Source organism: Podarcis cretensis, assembly GCF_951804945.1.
Source record: "Podarcis cretensis genome assembly, chromosome: 9".
Classification (NCBI taxonomy): Eukaryota; Metazoa; Chordata; class Lepidosauria; order Squamata; family Lacertidae; genus Podarcis; species Podarcis cretensis.
Genome location: NC_137178.1, coordinates 78,037,210 through 78,065,166, shown reverse-complemented (window position 1 = coordinate 78,065,166; position 27,957 = coordinate 78,037,210). Strand labels below are relative to the sequence as shown.

Sequence of the window (27,957 nt, the reverse complement as noted above, 5' to 3'; positions counted from 1 at the left end):
ACAGAAGTATGCTGATACCAACACCATGTTAACTCTGTAGGGGCAGACAGTCCACACATGGCAAAGGGGGAAATGCCTCCATCCTGTCACGTCACCACACAGAGAATGGATAACCCACCAGATACAGGCTCACTATGAACACCCTGCATGCAAATCAGGATGAATTCTGGTTGTATAAGTGCACAAACATCACAAATGTTCAATGAAGACTGGATATAATCTAACCTTCACATGAGCTTTGTGCAAGAAAATCAGGATGACTGCTCGGTAACCAGGTCATCTGGGGGATCCCTGAATGAGCTACTGTAATGCAGGTGAGAAGAATCCTGTACAGTAACTAAATGCATTTGGGAATCCCTGCACCCAGATGCAAAACACCTTCATGCAACTTACACATGAGTGTCTAATAATCACTTTAACTGAGCGCACCAAAGGGAAAAAAAGGATAGTGTTCAGCAGATCCACCCAGATAAGTCTTGGGAGGAGGCCTCTTTTTGTTTAATTATGATTGAAAGACAGTCTTCCTGCAACCCTGAGATCATAGAATTATAGAGCTGCAAGGGACCCAAGGGTCATCTAGTCTAACCCCCTGCACTGCAGGAATCTCAGCTGAAGCATCCATGACAGATGACCTTCCAACCTCACTGGCTGAGAGAACGTTTTAAACTTTTTTTAAAAAGTGTTTAATTATTGGTGTGTTTGCCACCCCAGGCTACTTTGGCATGAAGGACAGGATATAAATTGAATAATCACCACCACAGAGCTCTCTGTGTGAGAGTACAGGCAAAGACCCACAATTTGTGATCTGATGATACAGAATGCCCTTCCTCTCAGAGACACAGCATAAATTAGCAAGGCATGCGTGGAATGAATTGTTTTCGACTAACACCCAGTTACAGTTACATAACTGAAGTTCTGTTAAAGTGAAAGTGTTAATCGGGCAGAGATATATTGAGTTCTGAAACAATAATATTGACAGGGTTACAAACCTCTAGGCCCCACCTGGGTTCCTTTGACTTGGAAGGTTCCATAGCAGACAGTGGAGCAACCATTGTTCTCATGCAATCTACTGCAGCGCAAAGGTTAGCATGGCTGTAGAGGAACAGCTGGAATTGCACTGGTTACTACTGTAGATTATTATTATTATTTTATTGAATTTATATAGTGCCCTTCATCTGAGGATTGCAGGGTGGTTTACTGTTGTGGGATAAACAGGTAAGAAAAGCTTAGCAGAAACGAACAGGCCTTGCTGTTGTAACTGCTTGCAATGCAAAGAAAGAGGAAACTCGTGGTAATAAGTCAAGTTAAGAAATCGCTGAGAGTAGCCGAAAGATAATGCCTTATAACGTACTAGGAAGGTTTGTGGGTGATTCAGAACCACGAGGGAAAGTGGAGAAGTACACTTAGAAAACTATTGCACATGCTTAAATAGGCTATGAATAGTAGTCAGACAGCCCCAGGTGGAGCTAGAGCTAATCAGCATGATCATGGGATGTATGTAACGGAGGGGGTACATATCAAGGGGAAAATAAGGTAAGGTAAAGGACCCCTGGATGGTTCTGTCCAGTCAAAGACGACTATGGGGTTCCAGTGCTCATCTTGCTTTTCAGGCCAAGGGGGCCGGCGTTATCCACAGACAGCTTTCCGGGTCATGTGGCCAGCATGACTAAATCACCTCTGGAAGAACGGAACACTGTGATGGAAGCCAGAGCTCACAAAATGCCATTTACCTTCATACCACAGTTGTACCCATTTATCTACTTGCACTGGTGTGCTTTTGAACTGCGTAGGTTGGCAGGAGCTGGGACAGAGCAACAGGAGCTCACCCCATTGTGTGGATTCGAACCGCCGACCTTCTGATTGGCAAGCCCAAGAGGCTTAGTGGTTTAGACCACAGCACCACCTGCTCCCATTAAGGGGAAAATATGAAATAGGCGGACTGGGAAGTCTGTAAACTAGAGTCTCCTAATCAATAGGAGAATGTAGGAGGGAAATTTGGACAGACTATAGGGTATAAAGTACCTTTGATGTGAACAGGACAAGCCCTCCCTCTTTACAGCAGGAGCTGTCTGTGCAGTGCTGTCTCAAGAATATACAACCTTTGATTTTGCCTGATCTCAGTGTCTGACTCCTTCTCACAGAGCAATTGACTCCCTCTGGGGAAGATCCCTGGGGCAAATTTGTCCAACAACAGTATAAAAACACAAAAATATCTAATAACAAAACACACGCACACCCCATTTTAAAAGGCCATTGATTGTTTAATTAGCCGAGGGCATGAGAGAAGAGGAATGTTTTTGCCTGTCAGCAAAGGTAGCAAATGAAGGCACCAGGCAAGTCTCCCTGGGGAGAGCATTCCACCTACAGGGAGCCACCACAGAAAAGGCCCATTCTCATGTTGCCAGCCTCCAAACCGAAGGGCCTTATCTCAGAGTCCAGGTAGGTTCATGTGGAGAGAGGCAGTCCTTGAGGTATTGCAGTCCTGAGCCATTCAAGGCTTTATAGGTTAAAACCAGTGCTTTGAATTCAGCCTGGAAACTAACTGGCAGCCGTTACAGTCAGGCCAGGATTGGTGTCATATGCTCAAACTGGTGAGCCACCTGACTGCTGAATTTGGCATCAGCTGAAGTTTCCAAACCACCTTCAGAGGCAGCTTCACGTACAACACAGGGCTCAGTCTTGGTCTGCTGCACCTGCTCCATGATTGCCTGTGGAAAGTTAAGGGAGAGAGAATCCTGAGACAAGACATTTGACGGGGTGAGCTCCCAATGCTCGGTCCCAGCTCCTGCCAACCTAGCAGTTCAAAAGCATGCCAAAAAGTCCAAGTAGATAAATAGGTACCACTCCGGCGGGAAGGTAAACGGTGTTTCTGTGTGCTGCTCTGGTTTCGGTGTTCCATTGTGCCAGAAGCGGCTTAGTCATGCTGGCCATATGACCCGGAAAAACTGTCGGCTCCCTCAGCCTGTAAAGCAAGATGAGCGCCGCAACCCCAGAGTTGTCTGCGACTGGACTTAACTGTCATGGGTCCTTTACCTTTAGTCCTTTGATCCCCAGCTGTAGGCATGAAATGGGCATTGCTGTTGAGTGCTTGCATCTGGAATGCTGAGGCAAAGTACCTGAAGTGTTGGGGGGTGAGGACCGCTCTTCATAGTCCCTGTCACCAAAGTGTGCACAACACGAGGCCAGAAAACTATAGTCCCATGCTGCTATTATCAGAGTTGCTGGTAGCGTGCTGTGATTGGATACAGGTGTAGACTGATTCCTGACAGAGTTGGCAAGATGAGGGGAGGCAGCAGGCCGTGGTTTGCTGCTTTAGGTTCAGTTGCTTCAAACAGATGACAGACATCCTTAAAATAGGTGCTTTTGTGGAAATGTTGTAGAATATACTAGGAGAGAATATATTGATTTAATAGTATCCTTCCTAACACACGCTTGTGAGTCAGCAGCAGAGTGACATTCCTCAATATATAGCAGGAAGCTAGTTGGTAGATTCGTTTGAATCTCTTTACTTAAGCAATCCAATCTGGTTTAGTCCAGATTGGGTTCTGTTCCTGGCAATTTATCCCTCCTAAAAAGAATAAAGACACAAGAAGCTTCTTTTAAAAGTAATAAGAAGTTTACTCACATTCAGTTCACAGTTGGATCCTGAAGGCAGGCTTTAGCTTAGAGTTGCAGAAGAGGGTTTTGAGTTCATCCCATATGGGAATGAGCCCATGTCCTGGTGGCTGAGAGCCAGAAGACAGCAAAATACATCAGTATCAAGAGGAAGAAGAGGAAGATGGCCATGTGACCAGCCCACCTACCTGGTCACATGCAGAGGGAGGAAGCTCCAGACCAGGTGTGACAGGAAGTCATCCTGGCTGTGGAGTAACACCCCCTGCGTGTCCACTCTGGGCAAACAGGAAATGTTGCACCTGACTGCTTATGATACATCCTACAGCCTTATTGCACAAAAATAAGCACTACGGCAGAAAGCTTCCTTACTGGAAGACTGCATCATATTTTTCAAAAATGGTGTTTCACAAATGTCAAACTATGGTAATTAATAAGCCAAAGGGGGAAATGTATGGATCACATATGTATGTTTCAGAATTTTTCCTCTAGTTGCTTAATGAAAGTAGTCATTTTCGTTCAGTTGTTTCCTGGATTGGGGAGGACATAATGGGATGTCTCAAATGAATAAGCATTTTATCTGCACTATCCTTCCCACATACTTACAAGATACTTTGGTAAATCTATATTCACCTCAGAAGTCATACATCTCTTCATTAAATAGGAATTCAAGAAGTTTGAAAGACCTTGCTTAAAAAAACAGCATTATAATGTATTTTGCATCCCCCCTCCTTGAAAACTTTTATGATATTTGAACTTCAATTGATTGGTTATGCCTACGGTAGATGGTTTGTAACTTCACTGAATTTTTAAATAAAGGAAATCAGATAATCAATATAATTTCAGGTACATACCTCCAAATAACTTAATTTATTGTGTTTTCTAGCTGTAGAACAATTTATTTATATGCAAATACAACAGCAGCATAAAACCATCAGAACTGCCATAAAGAAGCTGTTTGCCTTTAGATATTCCCCTTCTCAGTCATTACTGAGGAGCTCCAGCCTCACTATCATTTCAAGGCTGCCCTTATCCTCTTGGCTCTGGGAATCCCCCTTATGTCCAGGAAAGTGTGCAAAATGGTGGGCAGGAGGGCAAGAAAGTTTGTATTTGCTGTCCTTAGCTGAGATACTTTAGCTATATACAACAGAGTGAGATTTTGGGATAATACAGATGTCCTGCCTAATCACTTAGGGACTGCTTTTCCCCAATGAACCTACCGGGACCTGTGATTTTCATCTGAGGCCCTTATTTGTATGTCCCCGCCAAGGGAGGGGTGTGTATGTGGTGGGGGACACACAAGATCAGGCATCTCTATGGAGAGATGGAGACATTCCTATTCATTTAGGCATTTTGTTGTTAATTGCTACCCATCTTTTAGTAGGGTGGGTATGAACAGTTTTAGTTAATTGGTTTTTTAAAGAAAAAAATCTGATGTATTTTAAATTTGGTAGTGCATTTTTTTTAAATTGAAGTAGCTCCAAGATCAGTTTTAAGTATTAAGTAACTAAATATAATAAATAATTTGAATAATAAATAAATTGGGCAGATAGTAAACTTTTTAAAGAATGTTTTAATTAATCTTAGAATGCTTTGACTGCTTTTTATAATATTTTTCTTTTAAAAATATTATATCACCATTATCATTAATGTGTTTGCTACCTTGGGCTCCTTTGGAAGGAAGGGTAGAATATAACATTTAATAATTAATAACAATAGTAGTACTTAGTTTTGTCTCAGTTCTCCACTCTCCAATACTGAGCACTGCTGAATGCCAGGTCAAAAAATAAATGGAATAGCAATGGCTATAGACAAGGGGTGAGTGGGGAGTCTCAGGTGCTGCAACAGACAAAGATGAGGTGTTGCTTCTCTAATTTTGAGTGGTGTTTACCTGTTAAGATCATGTTGTTGTACCATGCACCTTATTGTTTAACAGTCTCCCCTGGTGGTATGACTTATATGTTTTCAGTGGTGTTGCCCCTCAGGCTTATTGTTTTGGGGGAATTCAGGAGACAGGAGACAGGATGGAAATCTCTCCCAGCATATCTCTTTCTTTCTTAGAACTTAGTTCAGGCTAGATTGTGCTTGTAATGTGAAGAGGCGCTCAGCCGAGCAATAGTGCCTAGTTCTGACCTACCTCTAACCTAAACACATGCAACGAACAGACATTGTTGGCATCTGTCTGTCTTGAGAGACAGTGGAGTGTGCCTCTGGGGGCGAAGTCACACTGCTGCATTAGCAGCACCAAAGTCACCTTCCCGGGATGCAAGTCTGGCCAGTGTCATCTGGTCATCATCAGTGTAATCCCAGATGACAAGACCCCCCTCTTGGTCTCGCTGATGTGCTCCAAAGGAAACCAGAGCAATACCAGAGCAACGTTTGGCACCGGTTTGGCTGCAGAAGTTGCTGGAAGGAGGTGTGCAAGGCTCCATTCAACAGTCCTAGGGACTCCACTCTGGATTTGTGTTGGGGTTGCTCCTTAGCCCTTTCTCCTCCTGAAGATATCCCGCAAGGCAGTGGAGATTTAGGACCAGAGGTTTCCTTCTCCTGGGTGGGCTCCCTTCCCAGGTTGGCAAGCCGCAACTGCCCCTCACTTCCCTCTGAAGCAGGTGCAGAAACCGCCTTCTTGACGGTTGAACCCGCTCCGGGTCTCCTCCACTTGATCTGCATGCCAGGGTTTGAGCCCCACCGGCTCCCCTCACCTGGTTGAGCCGGCCAGTCGAAGCCATTCCCGGGGTGGGACCACTGTCGCCTGCGGACAGGTTCTAGGAGCCTCAGTGCAGGATGGGGACCAAAGGTGGGCAAGCTGCCCCAGAAGGAGCATGCTGTGGGCCCCGGCGCCCCCAGACCCCCAGAAACAGAGACACCGGCTTCTCCCCCCAGTTGGGCCCCTGGGGGCGCTCCAGGCTCCTGCGGCGGGAGATGCCCTTCGCTTCCCGCCTGGCGTCGCCCTCCTGGCGGATTCCCGTCCGGCTAGTCACGGTCAGGATGCCCCGGGGCGCTGCTCTCGTCCGGCCTGGTGCCAAGCCAGGAGCGGGCGGGCGGGCGGGCGGGGAAGTGCCCGGGGCTGCAGCCGCGTCGCCCGCCCCACCCCGTGACATCAGGACCCCTGCGCAGCCCGACGCCCCGCCGAGCCATAAAGGCTCCTCAGGCGAGCAAGAGAGGAAGGGAGGGAGCCAGGCAAGAGCAAGCCCACCCAGAGCAAGGCCGGCCAGCCGAAGGGTCAAGAGGGGCAGCTGGTCCGTCGAGAGCCCGGCCAGGTGGCGCGGCCCATCCCCTCGGCGACCCCAGCCCGTCCTCCTCCTCGCCTCGTCCGCCTGGTCCCCGCAGAGATGGGCGTCGAAGGGCGGGCGGGCAGCCTGGGGGGGTCCCCCGCGAGGGGCACGAAGAGGGGCGCCGGCGCGGAAGAGGGCGGCGGCTGGGAGCTGGAGCAGGGGGCGGCCGGGGCCCCTCCGCCCCCCTCGCCCCCCCGGGGGACCAAAGGCGGCGTCGGGGGGCGCCTGGCTCTGCTGCGCAAGACGCCCGAGAAGAACGCCGAGATCCTGAGCAGCCAGTACGGCTTGCACCTCTTCCTGGCGGGGCTGCTGCTGCTCTTCGCGTGGGCCGTGCACGCCAAGGGCTTCTCGCAGAGCGCCGTCCTCTCCTACCTCACCACCCTCATGCTCCTGCAGATCCTCTGGATGGCCTGGTACATCTGCCGCCGCTCCGCGCACAAGAGGCTCATCCAGGACAAGGACACGCACGCCGGCGCGCGCTGGCTCAAGTGTGAGTGGGGCGCCCGAGCGGGGGGTTGGCGGGGGGGGGGCAGCTGGGCCCGGGCCTGGCCTGGCGCCGGAGGGAGGCTCCCTCGCCAGCCCGCGCGCAAGCCGCTAGTTGCCCCGTCCCGCTCTTGGCTGCGGCGTTTGCGCGCTCCGGAGTTTGCAGAGAATGCACCGCGCGCTCCTTCTGGTGAAGTCTGCGGGACTTTAAAACGGTGCTTCGCCGCCTTCTAGCCAAGGGTGCCGGCAGAATTCTCTCTGCCCCACGTAGTGCGGGCGGGCCGGCCAGCTGCTCTGCCTCACCGCCGAAAGGGATGCTATTTGCATGTGCAAACTTGTAACTTATTTTGCAAATGGGGGTGGGGTGGAGTGGAGTGCCCCGAAATAAATCAGGGGTCGCACACAAGTAATAAAACATCCAACAGTTTCAACAGGTGATGCTTTCCCTATAATTGTCCTTCCATACTACAAAAGGCTTACTATACATGCCTTTAAAGCACATAAGAAGCACATCCCCCCCCCCCCAATAATTCTGGACAATGTAGTTTGCTAAAAGTTGCTCGAAATTGTAACTCTGTGAGGGATAAACTGCAGCGCCCAGAACTCTTTGAGGGGGGAATTATGTTGCAAATGTTCTTTAAAGTCATGGTGTGCAGGCAGCACCTGTTTAATACCTGCTTGCAGGCTGCCACATCACTGTTAGGGGCACAAGAGCCCTGCTGTCCTCCAGTGCCAACCCTAAACCATACAAAGAACAACTTTCGTGAGTTGCAAATGAGTCACATTACTGTAGGTCTTTCAGCTGTTGAACTTCAGCTGGAAATACTACATTCAGTGCAAGACCAGGCGTGGTGTTCCAGATGGAGGGGATTAAAAGTGATTTAAGATTTACAACAATTTTGCTCAGATGATCCTGCTTGGGAAAATTCAAATTTTAATTAGTTAAAAATCATGCAGTGTATTCATTTGGATGTATGTTTGGATACTTCCATCTGTCTTGGATGCTTCAGCTGAGATTCCTGCATTGCAGGGGGCTGGACTAGATGACCCTTGGGGTCCCTTCCAACTCTGTGAATCTATGATTTGTTGTGGTTATTTATTAGTACCTCATAATAAGTACTATCCCCCTTATTTTTCCTTTTTGAGCAAAAATGAAATACCCGCTCAGCCTTGAAAGTTGTGTTGTGCCCTTGGTCGGATCACTGTCCCTTAACCTAACCTACTCACAGACTTGTTGTGAGAGAACATGTATGCTGCCTTGAGCATTTTGAACAACAACAACAAAATCCCATTTAAGTGTTTATACCAGCAGTATTCCTGACACACACACACCAGAACCCACAGATTCTCCCATGGATGGGAAAACAAACTAATCACCCCTCCCTGTAAATTGCTACTACAGTCAACTTACCTTTCCCCCCACTACGACATTTCCTTAGAAAAACTCCCAACACAACAACAGATTGCACAACAACTATACTCCAACTGTGAAGTATGCAGTGAACAGTATTACTCCATCCTGCTTTACTCAAACATCTGCTGTTGTTGAAAGCTGTCATTTTCCTCTCAGTGTCCCCCCACCCCTGCTTTAATTAAACTTCTGTTTTTGTTTAAAACAGCCAGCTTTTTCAGTGTTTCTCCCTTCTTGCTGTCCTCAAACACCCTTCCTTTTTTCAGCTGTCTCCGCACGGTGGTGCTGTGGGTTAAACCACAGAGCCTAGGGTGGTTCAAATCCCCGTGACAGGGTGAGCTCCCATTGCTCGGTCCCAGCTCCTGTCAACCTAGCAGTTTGAAAGCACAAAAGTGCCAGTAGATAAATAGGTACCGCTCTGGCGGGAAGGTAAACGGCATTTCCGTGTGCTGCTCTGGTTCGCCAGAAGCGGCTTAGTCATGCTGTCCACATGACCCGGAAGCTGTACGCCGGCTCCCTCGGCCAATAAAGCGAGATGAGCACCGCAACCCCAGAGTCGGCCACGACTGGACCTAATGGTCCCTTTACCTTTTACCTTCACACAACGTGTTTCATTCCTGATCCCATGGTTTTCAACATGGAGTTCCAGATTCAATGTAGCAATTTTAAATATATTTTTTATTAACGAGCAAATGCCCAGGTAAGTACAACTTTCCAAATGAACTTAACCTTCTCTAACTAAACATGCTGACACAGGCACACCAGGTTCCACCCCACATTGTGGCTGCCTGGCGCATCACACACATGATGTCGCATGGTGCTGCACAGCATGCACATGATGTCATATGGCACAATGGGCCCTGTTGGACCCTCCCGTGACTATGATGAGCCCTGTTGGGCCCTCTGAAAGGTCTGTCGGGCCTTTTGAAGAGTGCACTGGGCCCTATCAGGCCTCGGCTCACCATGTGACGTCATGCACGTGCCACGTTGGGGCACCCAGCGGGGCACCCAAAGTGAAAATTTTGTGAGTGCCTCGGTCCCCCAGAGATGGTGCTATTAATCTTAAAGACACTGTAGTGTATATCATCATGGGGTGCGTGCAGAAAGGGGCTGCAGAATAGGAGAGAGGAGAAGGCATGGAAATGGGGGCGATCTCTGTGTAAGGGAGAGTTAAGAGAGAGAGGAGGAAAGGAAAAGGGTGGTGGTGACAATGTGGGAGCAAAGGTGGTTGCATGAAAGGAGGGAGTGGGAGGCTTGGGAATGGGGTGAAGATGAAAGCAGGGCCAAGAAAAGTTCTGCAGAACAGGAGAGGATGGTGGCTTCATAACTGGGCTTAGTGAAAAGGGTGCTTAGTTGTTGCAAAGTGTGGGAGGAGAATGATGTAGGAGGTTACCATGGGGGTGGTTTGGGTGCAAATAACACCCAGAACTATCATCATGGGATCCTCCATCAGTACCCCAGAGACTACTTCATCCAGCCTGGTCAAGGATTCTGCTGGGCGACAGGGTGGTCAGTAGATCAGCAGCTTCCCCAATCTGTCTTTCTGGCTCAACACCAGGTGCAGACCCTCTTAAGTCCATCCCAGTGTTAGAAGTTTCCTGCTCTTATGGACAACAGCAACACCCCTTTTAAAACCCCACTCCCCCATTCTAGGCTGGCGCAGTACTGAGAACCAGTTGGGCACAGTGGGGGAGGTCACTCCCCCAAGTCTCTGTAAAGCAGGCCAGATCAGCTCATTCATCTGCAGTCAAGTCGTGGATGCGCATAGTCTTACTGTGGACTGATCTGGCATTTTGCAACACACCACCAGACCAGAGGGCTCAGTCAATTTGCTACCAGTGGTGGGCTGGAATAAGGAACAGGGACTAAACATGTTGCTGATGGTAGTCAGCCTCTCCACTCCTTCCCACCACCGGAGAAATTTGGATAGCATCTCCACCAATCCCTGCTACTTGCTCACCCTGATGCATTAATGCACCACGACATACTGCTGGGAGATTAGGGCTACAGATTGTAAGCTAAGGTGCAGCATCATGCATATCCCACACTATCGGGAAGTAGATGGTAAATCCCCCAAAACTTGTCTCCCTCTGCCTCTCACTATGGGGGAAGCCCACCAAACCAAACTTCCCCTCCTCTTAGCCTGGGTGAGGGTCAGAGGCCAGTCTCCCACAGCACATGTGGGCCTACAGTTTTATAATTGACTGACAATGTGGGGCACCCCTGCCCCTGTGGGACAACCCAAAGGGTAAAATCCCGTGGTGTTGCTCCTGGGGGGGGGGCATGCAGCTGAGCCTGTTGTTATAGTAAGGCAGGCCCTGGAACACAACCCAGCTGTGTTTCCTATGCCAGCAATCAAGCAATATCCCACACTACAATCAGCACAAACACTCTTAGCTGCAGGCAGGTATCAGTCAGGTCAAAGAACTTGATGCAGAAAAACACACACTTCCTGTCTGGGAAGGCAGACCAGGCAAAGGCCAGGATGGGGCACAATCAGCTATTTCTCTGTAGGTTTGCCACTTCCAGTGTATGAATGCCTGGACTGCATAGCACGTATATAATGCATGCATAGCATGTATTAGCATGGGACGTGCCAAAGCCTCTTTGCAAAGTTTACACATTTTGCATTTGTTTTGTGGGGGAGGGGACTCACACCCCCCTCCTTATTGTTTAGTAGTATTTGTAGAACATAATTTATAGAGAGTACCTGATCTCAGTGAAGAGAGGGAAGGAGGGAAATATGGATATTCCAAGGACTAGAAAACGATGCTAAAGCAAGATAAAAAAGTGTACTGGAGGGTGAAATTAAGCTCAGGGCAGGATACCTGTAACCCAGTGTAGAAACAAATCAGTCATCAATCAAATACTTCATGCCACTCATTGGCTAAAAACCACTGAAAGGTGAATGAACACTTTCTTTCATAACTTTCCTTCTAGGAGAGTTAAGAAAACAAAGAAAACTTAAGAGTCCTTGCATGCGTTGGTCTTGGTGCAATTGCACCATTATAATCTGGCCACAGTTTCATCTTGTGCATGTTTATTCTGAACTAGATATGCAGCCCATCATATCCAGTGGAACATAAGCACCACTGATTTAAACAGTATTTACTTTCAAGTAGGTATGGCTAGGACTGCAGCCTTATTCCACAAATGTATGCATTTGTGTACTCTTGCAGCCTAGTTCTGACCAAGTTAACAGTGAGTTCAGTATCAACTCAAAGTAAATCAGTATTTATGCAGTAAGTATGCACAGGACGGGATGCTGGTGGCACTGTGGGTTAAACCACAGAGCCTAGGACTTGCCGATCAGAAGATCGGTGGTTCGAATCCCCACGATGGGGTGAGCTCCTGTTGCTCAGTCCCTGCTCCTGCCAACCTAGCAGTTCGAAAGCACGTCAAAGTGCAAGTGGATAAATAGGTACTGCTCTGGCGGGAGGGTAAACGGCGTTTCCGTGCGCTGCTCTGGTTTGCCAGAAGCAGCTTAGTCATGCTGGCCACATGACCCGGAAGCTGTACGCCGGCTCCCTCGGCCAGTAAAGTGAGATGAGCGCCACAACCCCAGAGTCGGCCATGACTGGACCTAATGGTCAGGGGTGCCTTTACCCTTATGCACAGGATTGCAGAACAGCAGAATATTCTATGTTCCAGTCATATTAGGATTGCTTTAAACTGGAAAAAATACAGGCTTGGAAAGAGCATTTGAGAATATATCACATTTGCAGTCCAGTCTATGCATGATAAGTAAGCTACACTGATACTAATGTTTATTATGTCCTGTGTTTGCTAATTTGTATAGCAAATATTTGTACTGATTTACTTACTGTAAGGAACTATATACAGTATATATACAGTAAGTAAATCACACACACACACACACGTGATATATATTACAGATGTTAAATTATTAGGTCAGGATGTTGGAAAGATAGGAATTTTGCAGAACCAGGCGCATAAGTGCCTAAAAAGCACAATCCTGTCTTGATCACAGGAAGGCCCATCCAGTTCAATTTGTCAACATATTTTTAAAAGTATTTCTCTTTCTCCACGAGAGCTTGAATCATATTTATTGTTGAATAAATGTGTTTAGGTCAGGATGAAACAGCACAGTCCTATCTTATGTCTACTCAAATAGACATCCTATTGAATTCAGTGGGGCTTACTACCAGCAAAGTGAGGTTAGGACTGTGTAGCCCATGTCCTTAACCCCAGGAAGCACCCACTGTATCTTTCAAAAAAATTCTGAGACTTATAAAAGTAAAATAAGAAAACCCATTGCAAAACGTAGCAGAAAGAAAGCAAAGGCTTTCTGAGGAAGGTTATTCTTGCTGTGTTGTAAAATGTAATAGAATGAGCCAGCAGAAATAAATATCTGGGGGGTAAACCATAATTAGGATCTTCCATGACAGTCAGTTGCTCCTTGGGTCTACTTTGAAGATCAGCACTGGGGAAGGGGGTTTAACCCTTTCCTCCTATGCCCTTTGCCATGCTGTAAATTACTCGGAAGCTGCTATTAGCCTGGGGAGGGCGGGGGGGCTGGAGAGGTACAAGTGCAGGAAGTTGAGCAGGCCAAACAAGTTTTACTTAACAGTATTTCTTCCTTTAGCATGGAATGACAGGTTTCTGGCGATGCACAGATGCGTGCTAAGGATAATACTTACATAAGCAAGTCCTAATTTCTTCTAAGGCATTGACTCATACAGAAAGAAGCTATAAACTGATGGCTGAAAATCAAAAGGTGATATGGGGAAGTTATTCCTGCTTCAAAACATATGCCTTTTTGAAATTTCTTACTGCAGTTGCTAACAGTATAATGCTTTGTTCCCAAAATGGTACAGCCATGTGTTTATAGTCCCCAGAAAAATACAACTATTCTAACCCTTGGGCATCTTTTCCCATTCAGCGCGTGTGTAGCCAATGGGGTGTAAGTGAGCAGAGGGTTTAACTAGGACTGGGGAGACCCAGATTCAAATCCCCACATGGTCATGTTGTTTGCTGGGGTGATGCTGAGCCACCTCACCTGCCTCACAGAGCTGCAGGGACAAAAGTGTGTAGGGGACAGCGCCTTGAGTTCCTTGCAGGAAAGGTGGTAAATAAATAATAAAATGGATTGTTGTCCTACTGCAGGGAGAATAAAGAGTCCCCATTGTTAGAGACCCCGTCCTTTCAGAAAAATAGTGGCAGCAGTTTGGGCTACCCCCCTCTCTCCCCTAGCCAATGGCTGGCAGGCCAGGGGATTTGGATGGCGGAGGAGAAACCATCTGAGATCAAGCCTCACAATCTCTAGCTCCAAGACTGAGTTTGGCTGAAAGTGCTCCATGGCTCATATCTTCCAAATGTACAGTAGTCTGATCCTCCTCAGTAGATCTGGTGTGGAGGAAGAGTGAGCATGATGACCAACCCCAGAGATTGCAGGGGCTGGATTGCCTTGAGCTCTAGGGCAAGTCGGCCCATATTCTTTACCTGAGCCATACATTTAGCTCCATGATTTCAGGAGTAGAGATGGAGTGAAATATCTTGGTCCCACTTCACTGAGATCCAAAAGCCACCCTTCTTATTTACCTTGACCTCTGCTGGATGGGAGTAGAAATAATTTTTTCACTCCCCAACCCCGGAGGTCAAGGTAAGGGGTGCCGAATGTGTCCGGCTGGAGGTGAACACAGGATGTGGCATTCCTTTGCACCCATTCAAGCCAATCCTGTTTGATGTTCAGGGAGCACGAATTGGCTGTAAATTTAACTAATCCCCACTCCTAAAGTGTCAGTAGTGAATGTGTGGCAAAGGCGGACACTGGTTCTAGCTGTTAAGATTGAAGGAGTGTTTAGCCAAGGAATATATTATTATCTTCCTATCATTTATTAAATGTCTATACCACCTTTCATCTGAGGATCACAGAGCAGTTTACAATATGGTGTGGATTGTGGGATTTTCACAGCAATTAGCTGGAGGGCTACTTTGTCTTTGTTTTCAAGTTCTAAGAGTGGGGTGGGCGTTGCTGTTGGAAGTTTATGTTTGGAGTCTTAAGACCTAACGCCTATAATAACTTTTTGGCAATGAAAGTGTTAGCAATCTGCCCTTCCTGTATTTGTTCAGTGTTCCTTTTAAAACTAGACGTCTCCCTGCTGGTGCTTAATATTTTAATCTGTTTTAGTAATTTTAGTATTTTGGTAATTTTAATCTGTTTTGGTATTCAAACCTTTGCATGCTTTTAAGTGCTCTTGTAATTTTGTTCTTGATTTTCTTGATTTATCCTTTTGCAAGCTGCTTTGTAAAACCCCCTCAATCAAGCAGTGCAGAAATTTTATGAAAATAAATAAATACATACATACATACATACATACATACATACATACTACACTATGTTGCTGTTGGAGTTCTGTGGTTGAGTACAGAGTTTGTCTGATCTATTGTGATGGAAATATGCAGGGAAGATGAGAAGTGGGGAACTGGTTTTTTGGTGGGGGGTAGGGCTCCTGGCGGGAAGATAAACGGCATTTCCGTACACTGCTCTGGTTCGCCAGAAGTGGCTTAGTTATGCTGGCCACATGACCCGGAAGCTGTCTGCGGACAAACGCCAGCTCCCTTGGCCAATAAAGCGAGATGAGTGCTGCAACCCCAGAGTCGGCCACAACTGGACCTAATGGTCAGGGGTCCCTTTACCTTTACCTAGGGCTTCATTGAGGTCAATGGGTGGTTTTTTTTTGTTTCTGCCACCTCTTAAATTGGCATAATGTTGTATCAAAGGCAAAATCACTATTGGGAGGCACATAGGATGTGGTGTTTGTTTGTTTCTCACCCTTGTTTTGGTCTCTCCATCAGCAGAGTTTTGCTGGTGGTACAGAGGTGTATTTCTGGCACAGCAAGTCTTTCCCCATATCCTAAAATCTCCCAGTGCAAGTACAAGTCCTGATTAATATAGTTACAATGCATGTTTACTGATAAGTAAATTTCACTGTGTTTATTGTGACTAACATCCAGGTAACTGCACAGGATTGTGGGTGGTAGCCAACAAAGAAGCTCTATTTGCTTAAGGACTTCTGGCTTAATTTGTCCTCAATTTGTAATCCATCATACATTTACTCCTGGGTAATTATGTTAATCTTATAAAAATGAGTTGTGGATTTAAATTTGGTTTACTTCAATTTCTAGTTCTCTTGATCCTAAGAGACTGGAGCAATTGATAAGTTTTAAAAAATAGAGTAATCAGGGCTGTCTTTAGCAGATGCGGTGCCGGAGTGCAAATATCCGCCCAGCGCCCCCTAATTACCACGGATAGTGTTGCGGTGGCTGTAGCTGCGCACTGCCAGCCATGGCGGGGGGGGGGGGGGGCACAACTCTTCCCCATGCTGCTGCAGGAGAGTGATCCCCGCAGAGGCTTGGGAGGGAAGCTGTGCGCCCACCAGCCATATAGTTGGCGGGGCGCAGCTGCCGGGCGTGCAGGGAAAGGGGAGGCCACCAGCAAAGCCGTGAGAGGCCGGTGCCCTGGCGCAATGCACCACTAAGCCCTATGGGAAAGATGGCTCTGAGAGTAATAAACCAGCAGTTCCCAACTCCCCCCCCCCCTGCATGGTGGCCCACAAGTCCAAATTTACATAATATGGTGACCTATTGATTTATTATCACATTAATTTTGGACCTTAGTACTTTCCCAGTTTCATGCATTTTAATGGCAAGTTTGCCTATTTTATAATCATTGCTTGATGCATCCAAGCAAAAATTTACCTAACACCAACGAGCACCTTGTGGCAAATGGTGACTGGATCTCCCACCAGCTGCCAGAGAGCAGTTCCCAAGTGCTAAACTGGAAAGTTTGAGCCTTTCCAATGTCTGAATGCTAGTGCTAATACAATATTACAATAAGCCAACAAAACAAAAGCTGTAAGAGGTATTCGTCATACCCGTTGACGATTGCAAGCAATAATTATTTTGAGTTTAAAGGCAAATTTGCAGGTGTTTGGCATGCATGGGACCACAAAAGCATACAAGTTTTGGGGCCTGGAAGGGGGCGGAATGGGGGGCAGGGTGGGGCAGATGCGGAAGCAGAAGGGGGCAGGCTTCAGCACACCCCACCAAGGTGTGCAGTGCCTTGGAATGCAACCCCCGTCCAAAGGGGGAGTTGCCTGTACATAAACAACCACAACCTACTTGCACAGACTTTGCAATACACCCGCAGGTTAAGAAATGCTGCTCTAAATAACAATAACAGAATTAAAGCCACTTACTACCTGCGGTGCCACTACCCATTAATGGTTCAGAGTTTAATGAGGCAGCAGGAAAGGGAGTTTACTTATTTATTATTTAAAAAATTGTATACTGCTGTAGCATTAAAAAATCAAAGCAGTTTATAGCAATAAAAACATAAAACTATACAATAAAACCACAAGTCATAAAATGTTAAATACACAGGGTCCACAGGCGTGAGAGGTTTATTTCTTTACATTTTCACTATCTTCACATTAATTTTCCTATTAGTGTTTTTCTTCTTATTTGTTGTCTGTAGCATATAAAGATGTTGCCCTCATAATGACATTTTATAATATTTTTAATTTTCTTTCAGGTGCAATTACTTTGTTTGCAGCGATTACTTTAATTATGGACTCTTTCAAAATTGGATACTTTGTTGGATATTCAGATTGCTTATCAGTCACGGAAGGTATTTTTCCTGCCACACATGCAGTACATACACTGCTGCAGGTAAAACCATTGGTTTTTTATTATTCCTATCTGTGTGCTTGTGTTTTTCAGATAGTGCAGCACAGTCCCAAAGCAAAGCAAAAAACCCCACTATCTTTAAGTCTTGTTCAATACTGACCATGTGACAAATAGCAAAAGTCAGGCTAGAACTATAAGAATTATGAAGAGATAGGCAGAGAAAGCTGGAAGCTCCTGCGCCCTTGTTTGTTTGACCACGATTCCCTCCAGTTCCCTCTGTTTGATTCTAGGGAGGTTTCAGAATTTCCCGCAATCAGAATCTGGCTTAAACATGGTTGCTTTTGAACATGATGAATGCAACATGCTCTCAGGTTCACGGGGCTGCCATTTTAAACAGAATATGTTTGGTTATCAATGCCTCTTGTGCAAGCAAATCAACATTATACAGTGTCGGTTGGGTACGTAAACACAAATCTCCCGCATTTATAAATGTACACATAAAAATGCAATAATGGATTAAACATACACGCTGAATGTTAGCTATGTCTCAAATGTTACCTCGGATGAAAACTGTTATAAATCTCTTTAATTAAACCCATGTAATTATGCTGCATTAATCTTCTTTCTAAATGGGGGACAATTTAATAACTATTTTGCCACCGCTGCCTAAGACATTGTCTCATTGGCTCAGTTGACGGGCCCTTCTAATTTTCTCTTCTTTCAAAGGACATAAGTCCCTTTCAAACAGCACAAAGACAGCTGTGAAATACTAGCCTGTCAGGGAAATTTTTTAAATGAAATTTATGGTGAAAAGTCATCTACTATATTTTTCTGGTTCTAGGCACTTGCTAGCTTGACTGTGACTAGTACATTTGGATTCAAAACGTTTTACACACAGAGAAACCTTTAATTTGACAAAGTAATATTTAGCAATGAAGCAGAAAATGGCAGCTGGCCAGATTTCCCAACAAACAGAGTGGAGTAATGGTCTCCTGCTTCAAACAGAGAGCCAGTTTGTTTCTTGCCCTTCTGTATATGCAGTTTGTGGAGAACAACACAAATATCCTTTCCTTCTGTATGCAGTCAACCTTGAAGCAGAGAGGTAACCTAAGCCCCTCCGTATATACTGTAGAGCTGCACAGAGGAAGGGGGGAGAGATACAACCATATATAATTGCCACATAATACACCTCTTGCGAATACTGCAGCATCACAGTGAAGGGCATGATCTAAGAACCTGAAGCAAGAAGAATAACACTCCTATTACTGGTTTGGGTCTGAAACAGCTAAACTAAACAAAGGCTTCCAGTCTTCCCCCAAACCCCTTTTGTAACTGTAATGCTTCCCATGGCCCTTTAGTCTCAGTCTTTTGTTGCTTGTTTTTCTCAGCCTTAAAATGATCAAACAAAATAAATTACAGAGCACACATCTGGTTATACAGCATATATAACACTCAGGAGGTAACCTGGTGTATGCGTCCTTGTACTTGACCCTCAGTTTGGTACTGTCTATTTGAAGTGGCTAGGAGGAGTTGAATTAATACAAAACATTGTCTTTATATAGCAAAGAATTTGAATAATGTGACCCAACTCACGTGTTGACAGAATGTGTGAGCAATTCATCTGCATAGGGCTTAAGTAAAATGTCCTGTCATTGGGTTAGCTGCAGTGAGCTGCTTTACACCTAAGTAAATCTGGATTCCTGTGATCTCTTGCACATTTTTCTTTGGTTTTCATCCCTGACATATCTTATTTGTTCATAGCAAATAGTACCACTTTCCCAATTATTTTTTCATATATGTTTTCAGGTATACTTCTTATGGTCCCATGCAAAGGATATTATCCAATCCTTCAAAATGTTGGAGAGGTAAAATGAATATAATCTTCCTTATATTTTTAACCTGGGAAATATCAGTGAGAAACTACTGGTACTGAAAATGTTTATATTAATGTTTAGGAAATAATAGTTTACATCTCTGTTTTGATTTTTTAAAAATAAAATTACAGCATCCTCAGTTGGAAGGACCCCCCAGAAACCTAATATTTGTATGCCAGCAGTTGTCCATTCTCGTTTCCTGAAGTGGTCCTTCCATGGGAGACAGAGGCTGCTGCTTCATCTCTCCCTTGGTCCCCTGAAGAACTTGCCTTGATTCTGTTGCACCGTGATCGTGTTTCTGCTCTTTGTTTCTCTTGTTCTTTTCCTTTTTAAAAACATCCCTTACTCCAAATAAAGCTTTGTTGTAATTCATGCTGCCTCATGCAGGAAGCTTCACTATAACACTCTTCTGCACTGGTGCTGTCGATTCCCAGTTCTGAGGATGTTCTCCACTCTGTGGGGACTTCTAAATACCATGGAGTATCACTGTAAGCAAGAAAGTGTTCAAACACTTAGGAAGAAAACACAGAAATAGGTTGTAGCGGTGTGTGCTTGCTGCACAAATTATAGTCACACACCACTGGGCAGTTCTAAATTTCCCTTTTAAAAACTGTGCTATTTACAACTCTATGAGGGGTCAGAATGTTCTCTAATTCTGGTGACAGATGGAAACTGTTGTAGTAATTTCCTTCTCCCCTGGAAATTATGGGGGCCATTTGTCCTTCCAATAATTGCAATTTGTATGAGGTTCTGGGGAAGACTGGTGCATTTCAGAATGTTGAGCACTTCTCCAAAGCTCACAGCATACCTTTTCAGACAGCAGCACTTCAGCTCAGGTTGGAAGGCAGAATCTCAGACCCTAATAGTGCAATCCGGCATCATAGGCGTGCTTTTGTGTACCAGTATTCTTCTGAATAGTTGTTGAAACTGGCAGGCCTTTTGCAATCTTCTTAACACCAGCATACCAATGATAAGAGTAAGCATTCCTTCCCACCTATGAAACACCAAAATCCCTTATTATTATCTCAGCAAAGCACTATATTTATTTCTCTGGCATAATACTGAACCCTGTCCTTTAACTATCATCTGTAAGCAGGCATGCTGACATCTCTGAAAACTAGTACTGAAGTGTGAGTTAGTATATTTTCTGCTCCATCTGTCCTCAAAGACTTGAACAGGTTATATAACATTTTAATTTTGGTTAGGTGGGTGGAGCTGTACCATGTAGAGCAGGCTTCCTCAAACACGGCCCTCCAGATGTTTTTGGCCTACAACTCCCATGATCCCTAGCTAGCAGGACCAGTGGTCAGGGATGATGGGGATTGTAGTCTCAGAACATCTGGAGGGCCGAGTTAGAGGAAGCCTGATGTAAAGAATGGCATGCTTTGATTGGAGACACAGTAAACAAGGATTAGGGGCAGGAGCTATCTCCCAACTTTCATAGGTTTTTTTTTTAATTAAATGAGGACTAAAAAAACCCCTCTCTCCTTGGAGAGTTACTGTATATTACAAAGTTATTTCAGCTTCATACCAGTTAATTGTCCTAGCTGCTCTCATGAGTCCTGGGAATTGTAGTTTGCTGATGAGAACCTGCTGTCAAATATCCCTAGGATATTTAAATTATCACAGGCCACCTACATGCAACTTTTAGTGATGTGCAAATCTGTAATAGGTGGAGAGGTATAATTTGAAGCCATACTATTTTCTATGTTACATCATGTAAACAGGGAAAGATTGGTGAAACACATAGACTGTATGTGTTCACCAATAATGAATACTGGAAAATAAAATACCGTACTTCACTGATATGTTTTATACACTGTTGTCAATAACTTATTTGCTTTATTTATTTTCTAGGTTTGGAGTGATCCATTCTGTATTTACAAATTTGCTTTTGTGGACAAATGGTGTTTTAACAGAATCAAAGCATCAACTTAATGAACACAAGGAAAGGTTAATCACTCTTGGATTTGGAAACATAACAATAGGTAAGATAAATTTTTTGCTATCCTGTTTTTTAATTATCTAGAGACCAGGAATGATAGAAAGGGGACAAAATATAGACTTTTGCAAGTTTTGCTTGTTGTTATGATCATCTGGCCCCTAATTTCTCTTCTCTACATTGACTGCCCCTCCCCAATTCTGTTTTAAAGTCTTGTAGTTTGTGTCCTTTAGTGAGTTTCTGTAGCACCACCTCAGTATCTTGTGCATCAGTGAAACTATTATTCCTAGTATCAGGTGTTCCCCTGTCACCTGTAATATAGTGTCCCTCCCCCTCAGGATTGAGTTTAAAGTTCTCCTGATCAGGTTTGCAAGACTCTTGTCTTGGCAAACATGTTCTTGTCAATTGCTGTGAGGTTGCAACCCATCTCTTGCCAGAAGTCCTTCCTCAAGGAATAAAAGACCATGGTCCAGGAAACCAAACCTTTCCTGATGAGACCACCTGCACAGCCACTGGCTTGCTTCCAGTATTTCACTGTCTCTTCCTGGGCCAAAGCCTTTAACAGGAAGGAGTGATACCCCCCCCGAACTGCACCCATCATGTTTAAAACATGTAACCATTTCAATATTGGTTCAAAATTTTCAATATTGGTGCAAAAATGTGCTTATGTATCTCTCACTGAACTCAGTGAGCTTAATCATGCCTTGATCTTTGCCATTTTTGTGTTCTGCCTTTATAAACTTGGTATTTGCTTTATCTAAGTAGCTGTCCCTTTTGTAAAGCTGTTCCCTTTTGGGCAGCGACTTGAGGCACCAAACTCCCTTTGGCTGATATTTCACAATTTGTTTAGGTAAAATTAATATTTATAATGTGATGCCATCTCATGTCTTGGTCTCACTCTTTCTTTTTAGAATTGGATGATCACGAGCCACCGTGTAACTGTACCACAACAGTCCTCTGCTCCATATTTTCCCAAGGAATATATTACCTGTACCCCTTCAACATTGAGTATCACATTATGGCATCCACAATGCTCTATGTGCTATGGAAGAATATTGGACGCAAAGTTGAACACCTTCAGCAACACAAGATAACATTCAAGTTTCAAGGGAAAACATTGGGTGCCATTTTAGGACTGATTGTGTTCACCACAACAATAGCAATTGTTGTTGTCTATTTGTTTCAGATTGGGCGTTCAAAAATAAAGAGCGAAATAGCACTTATTATGTTTTATTTGTATAGTATTGCAGTACTGACAATGATGTGTGCAGCTGGGATAGTCGCTCTTCTGATTTACCGGCTTGAAGAAAAATCATTGGATGTTTCCAAAAACCCAGCTAGGAAACTTGATGCAGACTTACTGGTTGGAGCTGCCTCAGGATCCTGGCTTCTGTCTTGGGGTTCCATCCTTGCAATTATTTGTGCTGATTCTCACCCTGCATATACATGGTATAATCTGCCCTTTTCCATACTTGTTATATTTGAGAAATATATTCAGAACCTCTTTATAATTGAATCCATACACCGTGAGCATGAAAAGGTTAATGATGACATTAAAACAATTCGTATACTAACTGTGTCCAATGGAAATACTCTTTCACCTGCACCTTCTTACAAAGAAATATATAATGGAATAGATGGCATTCAAAATGGAGAGTCACCATACATGTTTAATGGAAATAATATTCTGCCTGAGAGCAGTGGAAGTGATGCTCTAGATGAAGACAAAAGTCAAGGCACCACCCCAGTGACTCCCTCCACCTCTGATTTCTCACTGTATAGCAAAAATTCTTCTGTCAACAACAAAAGAAACATCCTGAAGAATATTGCTGCATTTTTGTTCCTATGTAATCTTTCGGTAAGTTATTATGCAAAAATAATGGCAATTATTCCAGTCTTGCCAACTGACTAGAAACAAACGAAAGCTAGTTTAGCAGCACTTTGATCTGTAGAGATGATCAAAGAGGTGACCCTAGTCACCGAGTGCTATCAAAAGCCCAGCTGCAGAGACCACTTGAGGCATTGCTAACCTTGCCTCCCACTGCCCATTTTCCTTGAAAACACCAATCAAACAAGGTTGAGCACATTATTTCAAATTTAATCCCTGTGGAAGCTGAAGGCTTTGTTGAAAAATGTATTGATTAACTCACCGATAAATCATATTGAAATGGGATGTGATGTGCTCAAGCACAGGTTACACATTTCACTTCAGTGCCAAACGCAAGTGAAGAAGTCACATTTCAGTTTCGTAGTCTTTGTTATTAAGTCACATTGAAATTTTGGGAAGCCTTTTCCTTGATTACATACATTGGATTTATATAATTTTTTCAACTGGGCTTTAATGTAATATGTGGTTTTAATCAGTGGTAATAAAATGCAGGAAGTCTGAAATCAACTTACGGTGCTCAGTGCAAGCTGTGCTGCTTTTGGCAGTGACCAGGACCACTCAGTATCTCCAAGCAGCTTCAGAGGAACAGTTGGGAACTTACGTTAACCTGCCCTACCCTGATTAACCTTTCTCACACTTGGCATCATATGATGTCAGGCACTTGATATGTGAGCAGCCTTGCAGAGATGGGTCACTTTGGGATTTGCCCTATGGCCAAAAGTGGTTCCCATCCTGGTTTATAGGATCCAGCATTAGGGAATGGCTAGTCTCATACCAGCACTAGATTAGATCAGCTCATGTGCCAGTGCTTACTCCAGAATCAATGTGCTATATGAAGGAGAAAGACACAACTGAAAGCTGAAAGGGAAAAGTTAAAACTGATCATCATGGCAGCATATTTATAGCATGTTATTTATGAAGAAGCATTACGGACCCTCAGGCTTCCTACTGAAGAAAGTGTTTCGGGATTGGCCTGATAATTCTTGAGAAGTGGTCTGCGTCTGGGTCTGAGTTTGGTGTGGTTATGTCCACACCAGTATCCCTTGCTGTGGTTTGCAGCTCTTCAGTTTGCCCTTAGCTATCTCCTTCAGGATACTGGTGCTATCCTTTGGGCATTGTCCATTCTTCGGACTCCTAGCAGCTGTCGCTTCCGAATGTGGCCTAGAGTCATTTATCTAAGAATTTTCCCTAGCTGTACTCCTGGCTAAAGTGAGGTGACCTAGAAGTAGCCTCAGAATTGGCATTGCATAAACTAGCTCCACAGCACAGACAGAATGTAAATCAAGCAGTTATGAAGACTCCTCCCTGGGTACAGTGGAGGTGGGGTGCATTTTACCCTGGAGCCAAACACTCTAAACTGAATAATGATTACCTCTTTCCTTTGGTCATGTGAAATCTTGAACAGATCCAAATTGGTCCAGTTTTAAAAAGCAAATTGAGAGGAAGCCAGGCAAGGTTACTTTGAGGCAGAAGTCCTTGGCACAGGCCAACCAGAATTCTATGAGCATATCAGTTTAATCAAAAGTAAAAAATGTGAAATTCTACAACTGAAATTTGAGTCAGATTTTGAATGAATAGTCTTAAAATTTGTTTCCTGTATAACCTCATGGGGATGTTAAAATTTATATTTATTTTCCTTTCATTCTTATTCATAGCTTTGGATTCCACCAGCTTTTGGCTGCCGCCCTGAGTATGACAATGGACTGGAAGAAATGGTTTTTGGATTTGAGCCTTGGATCACGGTGGTTAACCTTGCAATGCCTTTTTCCATTTTCTATCGGATGCACTCAGCTGCTTCCCTTTTTGAGGTCATTTGCAAAACATGAATTTCATTTTTTTTTAAAAACAGTGAAGGATGGATGGATGGATGGCTAAAGAACATGAATGCAGCAGCCAATGTTTGGCCAAAGTAGAGCGTACAGTTTGAATGAAAAGATAATGAAGAAGATACAGACAATTTACAAGTGCCATATTTTGAAGAGCAAAAAAGAGGACACATTTGCCGACTTCTACTTTTAACTATGGATCACTATGACGACTCTACCCATGAAAAAGAGGATGTGTCCTGGAAAAAGAGGATATGGGGCAACCCAAGGTGGAACTCCTAATACTTCATCAGTCCCTCCTGCCACAACAATGTAGGCAAGAATTTAATACATTGTCTATATGGCGAAGTCAATGAAAATAAGACTGAACCTTTCCCTGGCTATTTTTCTCCCCTGTTAGAAAATAAAACACATTACCAATTCAATGTATATAGACACATTTTTCTCTGAGTTTTTAGAGATTTGTAATCATCATCATCATCATCTAGCCATGGACATAGCCAGGGGGTTAGCTGCCTCCCTAATCAAGTAAATAAATAAAAATACTTAAGTAAAAGTAGAAATTGTAGAAAGATTTTGACAGATTTTTCTGAGCACTTGGGGTCAAAAGGAAGTAATTTAAAACAACTGTTGTTGAGACATTTCATTTTGAATCTGCTAGACAGAGCCAGACAGAGGATGATGACAAGGGGGTGTTTCCCCCCCAACATAAATCCTGGCTAAGCTAATGAATCTAGACACATTTAATCACATTTAAGTTTTGCTGATTGCAATGGCGGGAGAGCACGTGCACCAGTGGGACTAAAAAAATGTCTGGATTGGTTGAGCAGACAATTTGATGTTTGAAAAATAGGAGAACAATGTTATGTTAACATTTCACAAGACAGACATGGCTAGATACTGGATGCCACAATTGCTTTGTACTTGTTATATGTATTTTTGTATTTTGTTATATGTATTTTTGTATTTTGTGTGAACTTACTAAATAATGAAAGCTAATTTCCTTAAGAGTTGAGACTTTCATTTTGCCAAAACAAAGCTGATGTTGTAAAGTCTGGTTGATAGATTAGACTGTGGCAGTGTTAGCCCAGCAAGTCAAAATACTCCGGGATGGCCATGCGCTCTTCTTGACAGAGGACGCTTCTCTATGCAAAGGGCTGTCTGATCCAAGTTGGGTTTGAAGATAAGGAACCACTAAGGAGCCCATATTTATTTCTTTTGATCATAAAAGTATCGTCTATATTTTGTATGAGGTTCTGGGGAAGACTGGTGCATTTCAGAATGTTGAGCACTTCTCCAAAGCTCACAGCATACCTTTTCAGACAGCAGCACTTCAGCTCAGGTTGGAAGGCAGAATCTCAGACCCTAATAGTGCAATCCGGCATCATAGGCGTGCTTTTGTGTACCAGTATTCTTCTGAATAGTTGTTGAAACTGGCAGGCCTTTTGCAATCTTCTTAACACCAGCATACCAATGATAAGAGTAAGCATTCCTTCCCACCTATGAAACACCAAAATCCCTTATTATTATCTCAGCAAAGCACTATATTTATTTCTCTGGCATAATACTGAACCCTGTCCTTTAACTATCATCTGTAAGCAGGCATGCTGACATCTCTGAAAACTAGTACTGAAGTGTGAGTTAGTATATTTTCTGCTCCATCTGTCCTCAAAGACTTGAACAGGTTATATAACATTTTAATTTTGGTTAGGTGGGTGGAGCTGTACCATGTAGAGCAGGCTTCCTCAAACACGGCCCTCCAGATGTTTTTGGCCTACAACTCCCATGATCCCTAGCTAGCAGGACCAGTGGTCAGGGATGATGGGGATTGTAGTCTCAGAACATCTGGAGGGCCGAGTTAGAGGAAGCCTGATGTAAAGAATGGCATGCTTTGATTGGAGACACAGTAAACAAGGATTAGGGGCAGGAGCTATCTCCCAACTTTCATAGGTTTTTTTTAAATTAAATGAGGACTAAAAAAACCCCTCTCTCCTTGGAGAGTTACTGTATATTACAAAGTTATTTCAGCTTCATACCAGTTAATTGTCCTAGCTGCTCTCATGAGTCCTGGGAATTGTAGTTTGCTGATGAGAACCTGCTGTCAAATATCCCTAGGATATTTAAATTATCACAGGCCACCTACATGCAACTTTTAGTGATGTGCAAATCTGTAATAGGTGGAGAGGTATAATTTGAAGCCATACTATTTTCTATGTTACATCATGTAAACAGGGAAAGATTGGTGAAACACATAGACTGTATGTGTTCACCAATAATGAATACTGGAAAATAAAATACCGTACTTCACTGATATTAAATAAAAATACTTAAGTAAAAGTAGAAATTGTAGAAAGATTTTGACAGATTTTTCTGAGCACTTGGGGTCAAAAGGAAGTAATTTAAAACAACTGTTGTTGAGACATTTCATTTTGAATCTGCTAGACAGAGCCAGACAGAGGATGATGACAAGGGGGTGTTTCCCCCCCAACATAAATCCTGGCTAAGCTAATGAATCTAGACACATTTAATCACATTTAAGTTTTGCTGATTGCAATGGCGGGAGAGCACGTGCACCAGTGGGACTAAAAAAATGTCTGGATTGGTTGAGCAGACAATTTGATGTTTGAAAAATAGGAGAACAATGTTATGTTAACATTTCACAAGACAGACATGGCTAGATACTGGATGCCACAATTGCTTTGTACTTGTTATATGTATTTTTGTATTTTGTTATATGTATTTTTGTATTTTGTGTGAACTTACTAAATAATGAAAGCTAATTTCCTTAAGAGTTGAGACTTTCATTTTGCCAAAACAAAGCTGATGTTGTAAAGTCTGGTTGATAGATTAGACTGTGGCAGTGTTAGCCCAGCAAGTCAAAATACTCCGGGATGGCCATGCGCTCTTCTTGACAGAGGACGCTTCTCTATGCAAAGGGCTGTCTGATCCAAGTTGGGTTTGAAGATAAGGAACCACTAAGGAGCCCATATTTAT

The 27,957-nt window shown here is 44.0% G+C and overlaps 2 protein-coding genes across 5 annotated transcripts in view; one reads left to right on the top strand and one right to left on the bottom strand.

Annotated features, from left to right (window-relative positions):
• The window catches only part of SLC2A9 (solute carrier family 2 member 9), a 318,333-nt gene that overhangs the window by 176,674 nt on the left and 113,702 nt on the right, over nucleotides 1–27,957 (bottom strand). The gene's annotated exons all lie outside the window — the stretch shown is intronic.
• On the top strand, nucleotides 7,110–25,812 carry OTOP1 (otopetrin 1). Its single transcript, XM_079991709.1, has 6 exons — nucleotides 7,110–7,377; nucleotides 17,339–17,475; nucleotides 19,240–19,298; nucleotides 21,165–21,295; nucleotides 22,161–23,107; nucleotides 24,793–25,812. The coding sequence occupies exons 1-6, from the start codon at nucleotides 7,272–7,274 to the stop codon at nucleotides 24,961–24,963; spliced, it is 1,551 nt and encodes a 516-aa protein (XP_079847835.1). The 5' UTR covers nucleotides 7,110–7,271; the 3' UTR covers nucleotides 24,964–25,812.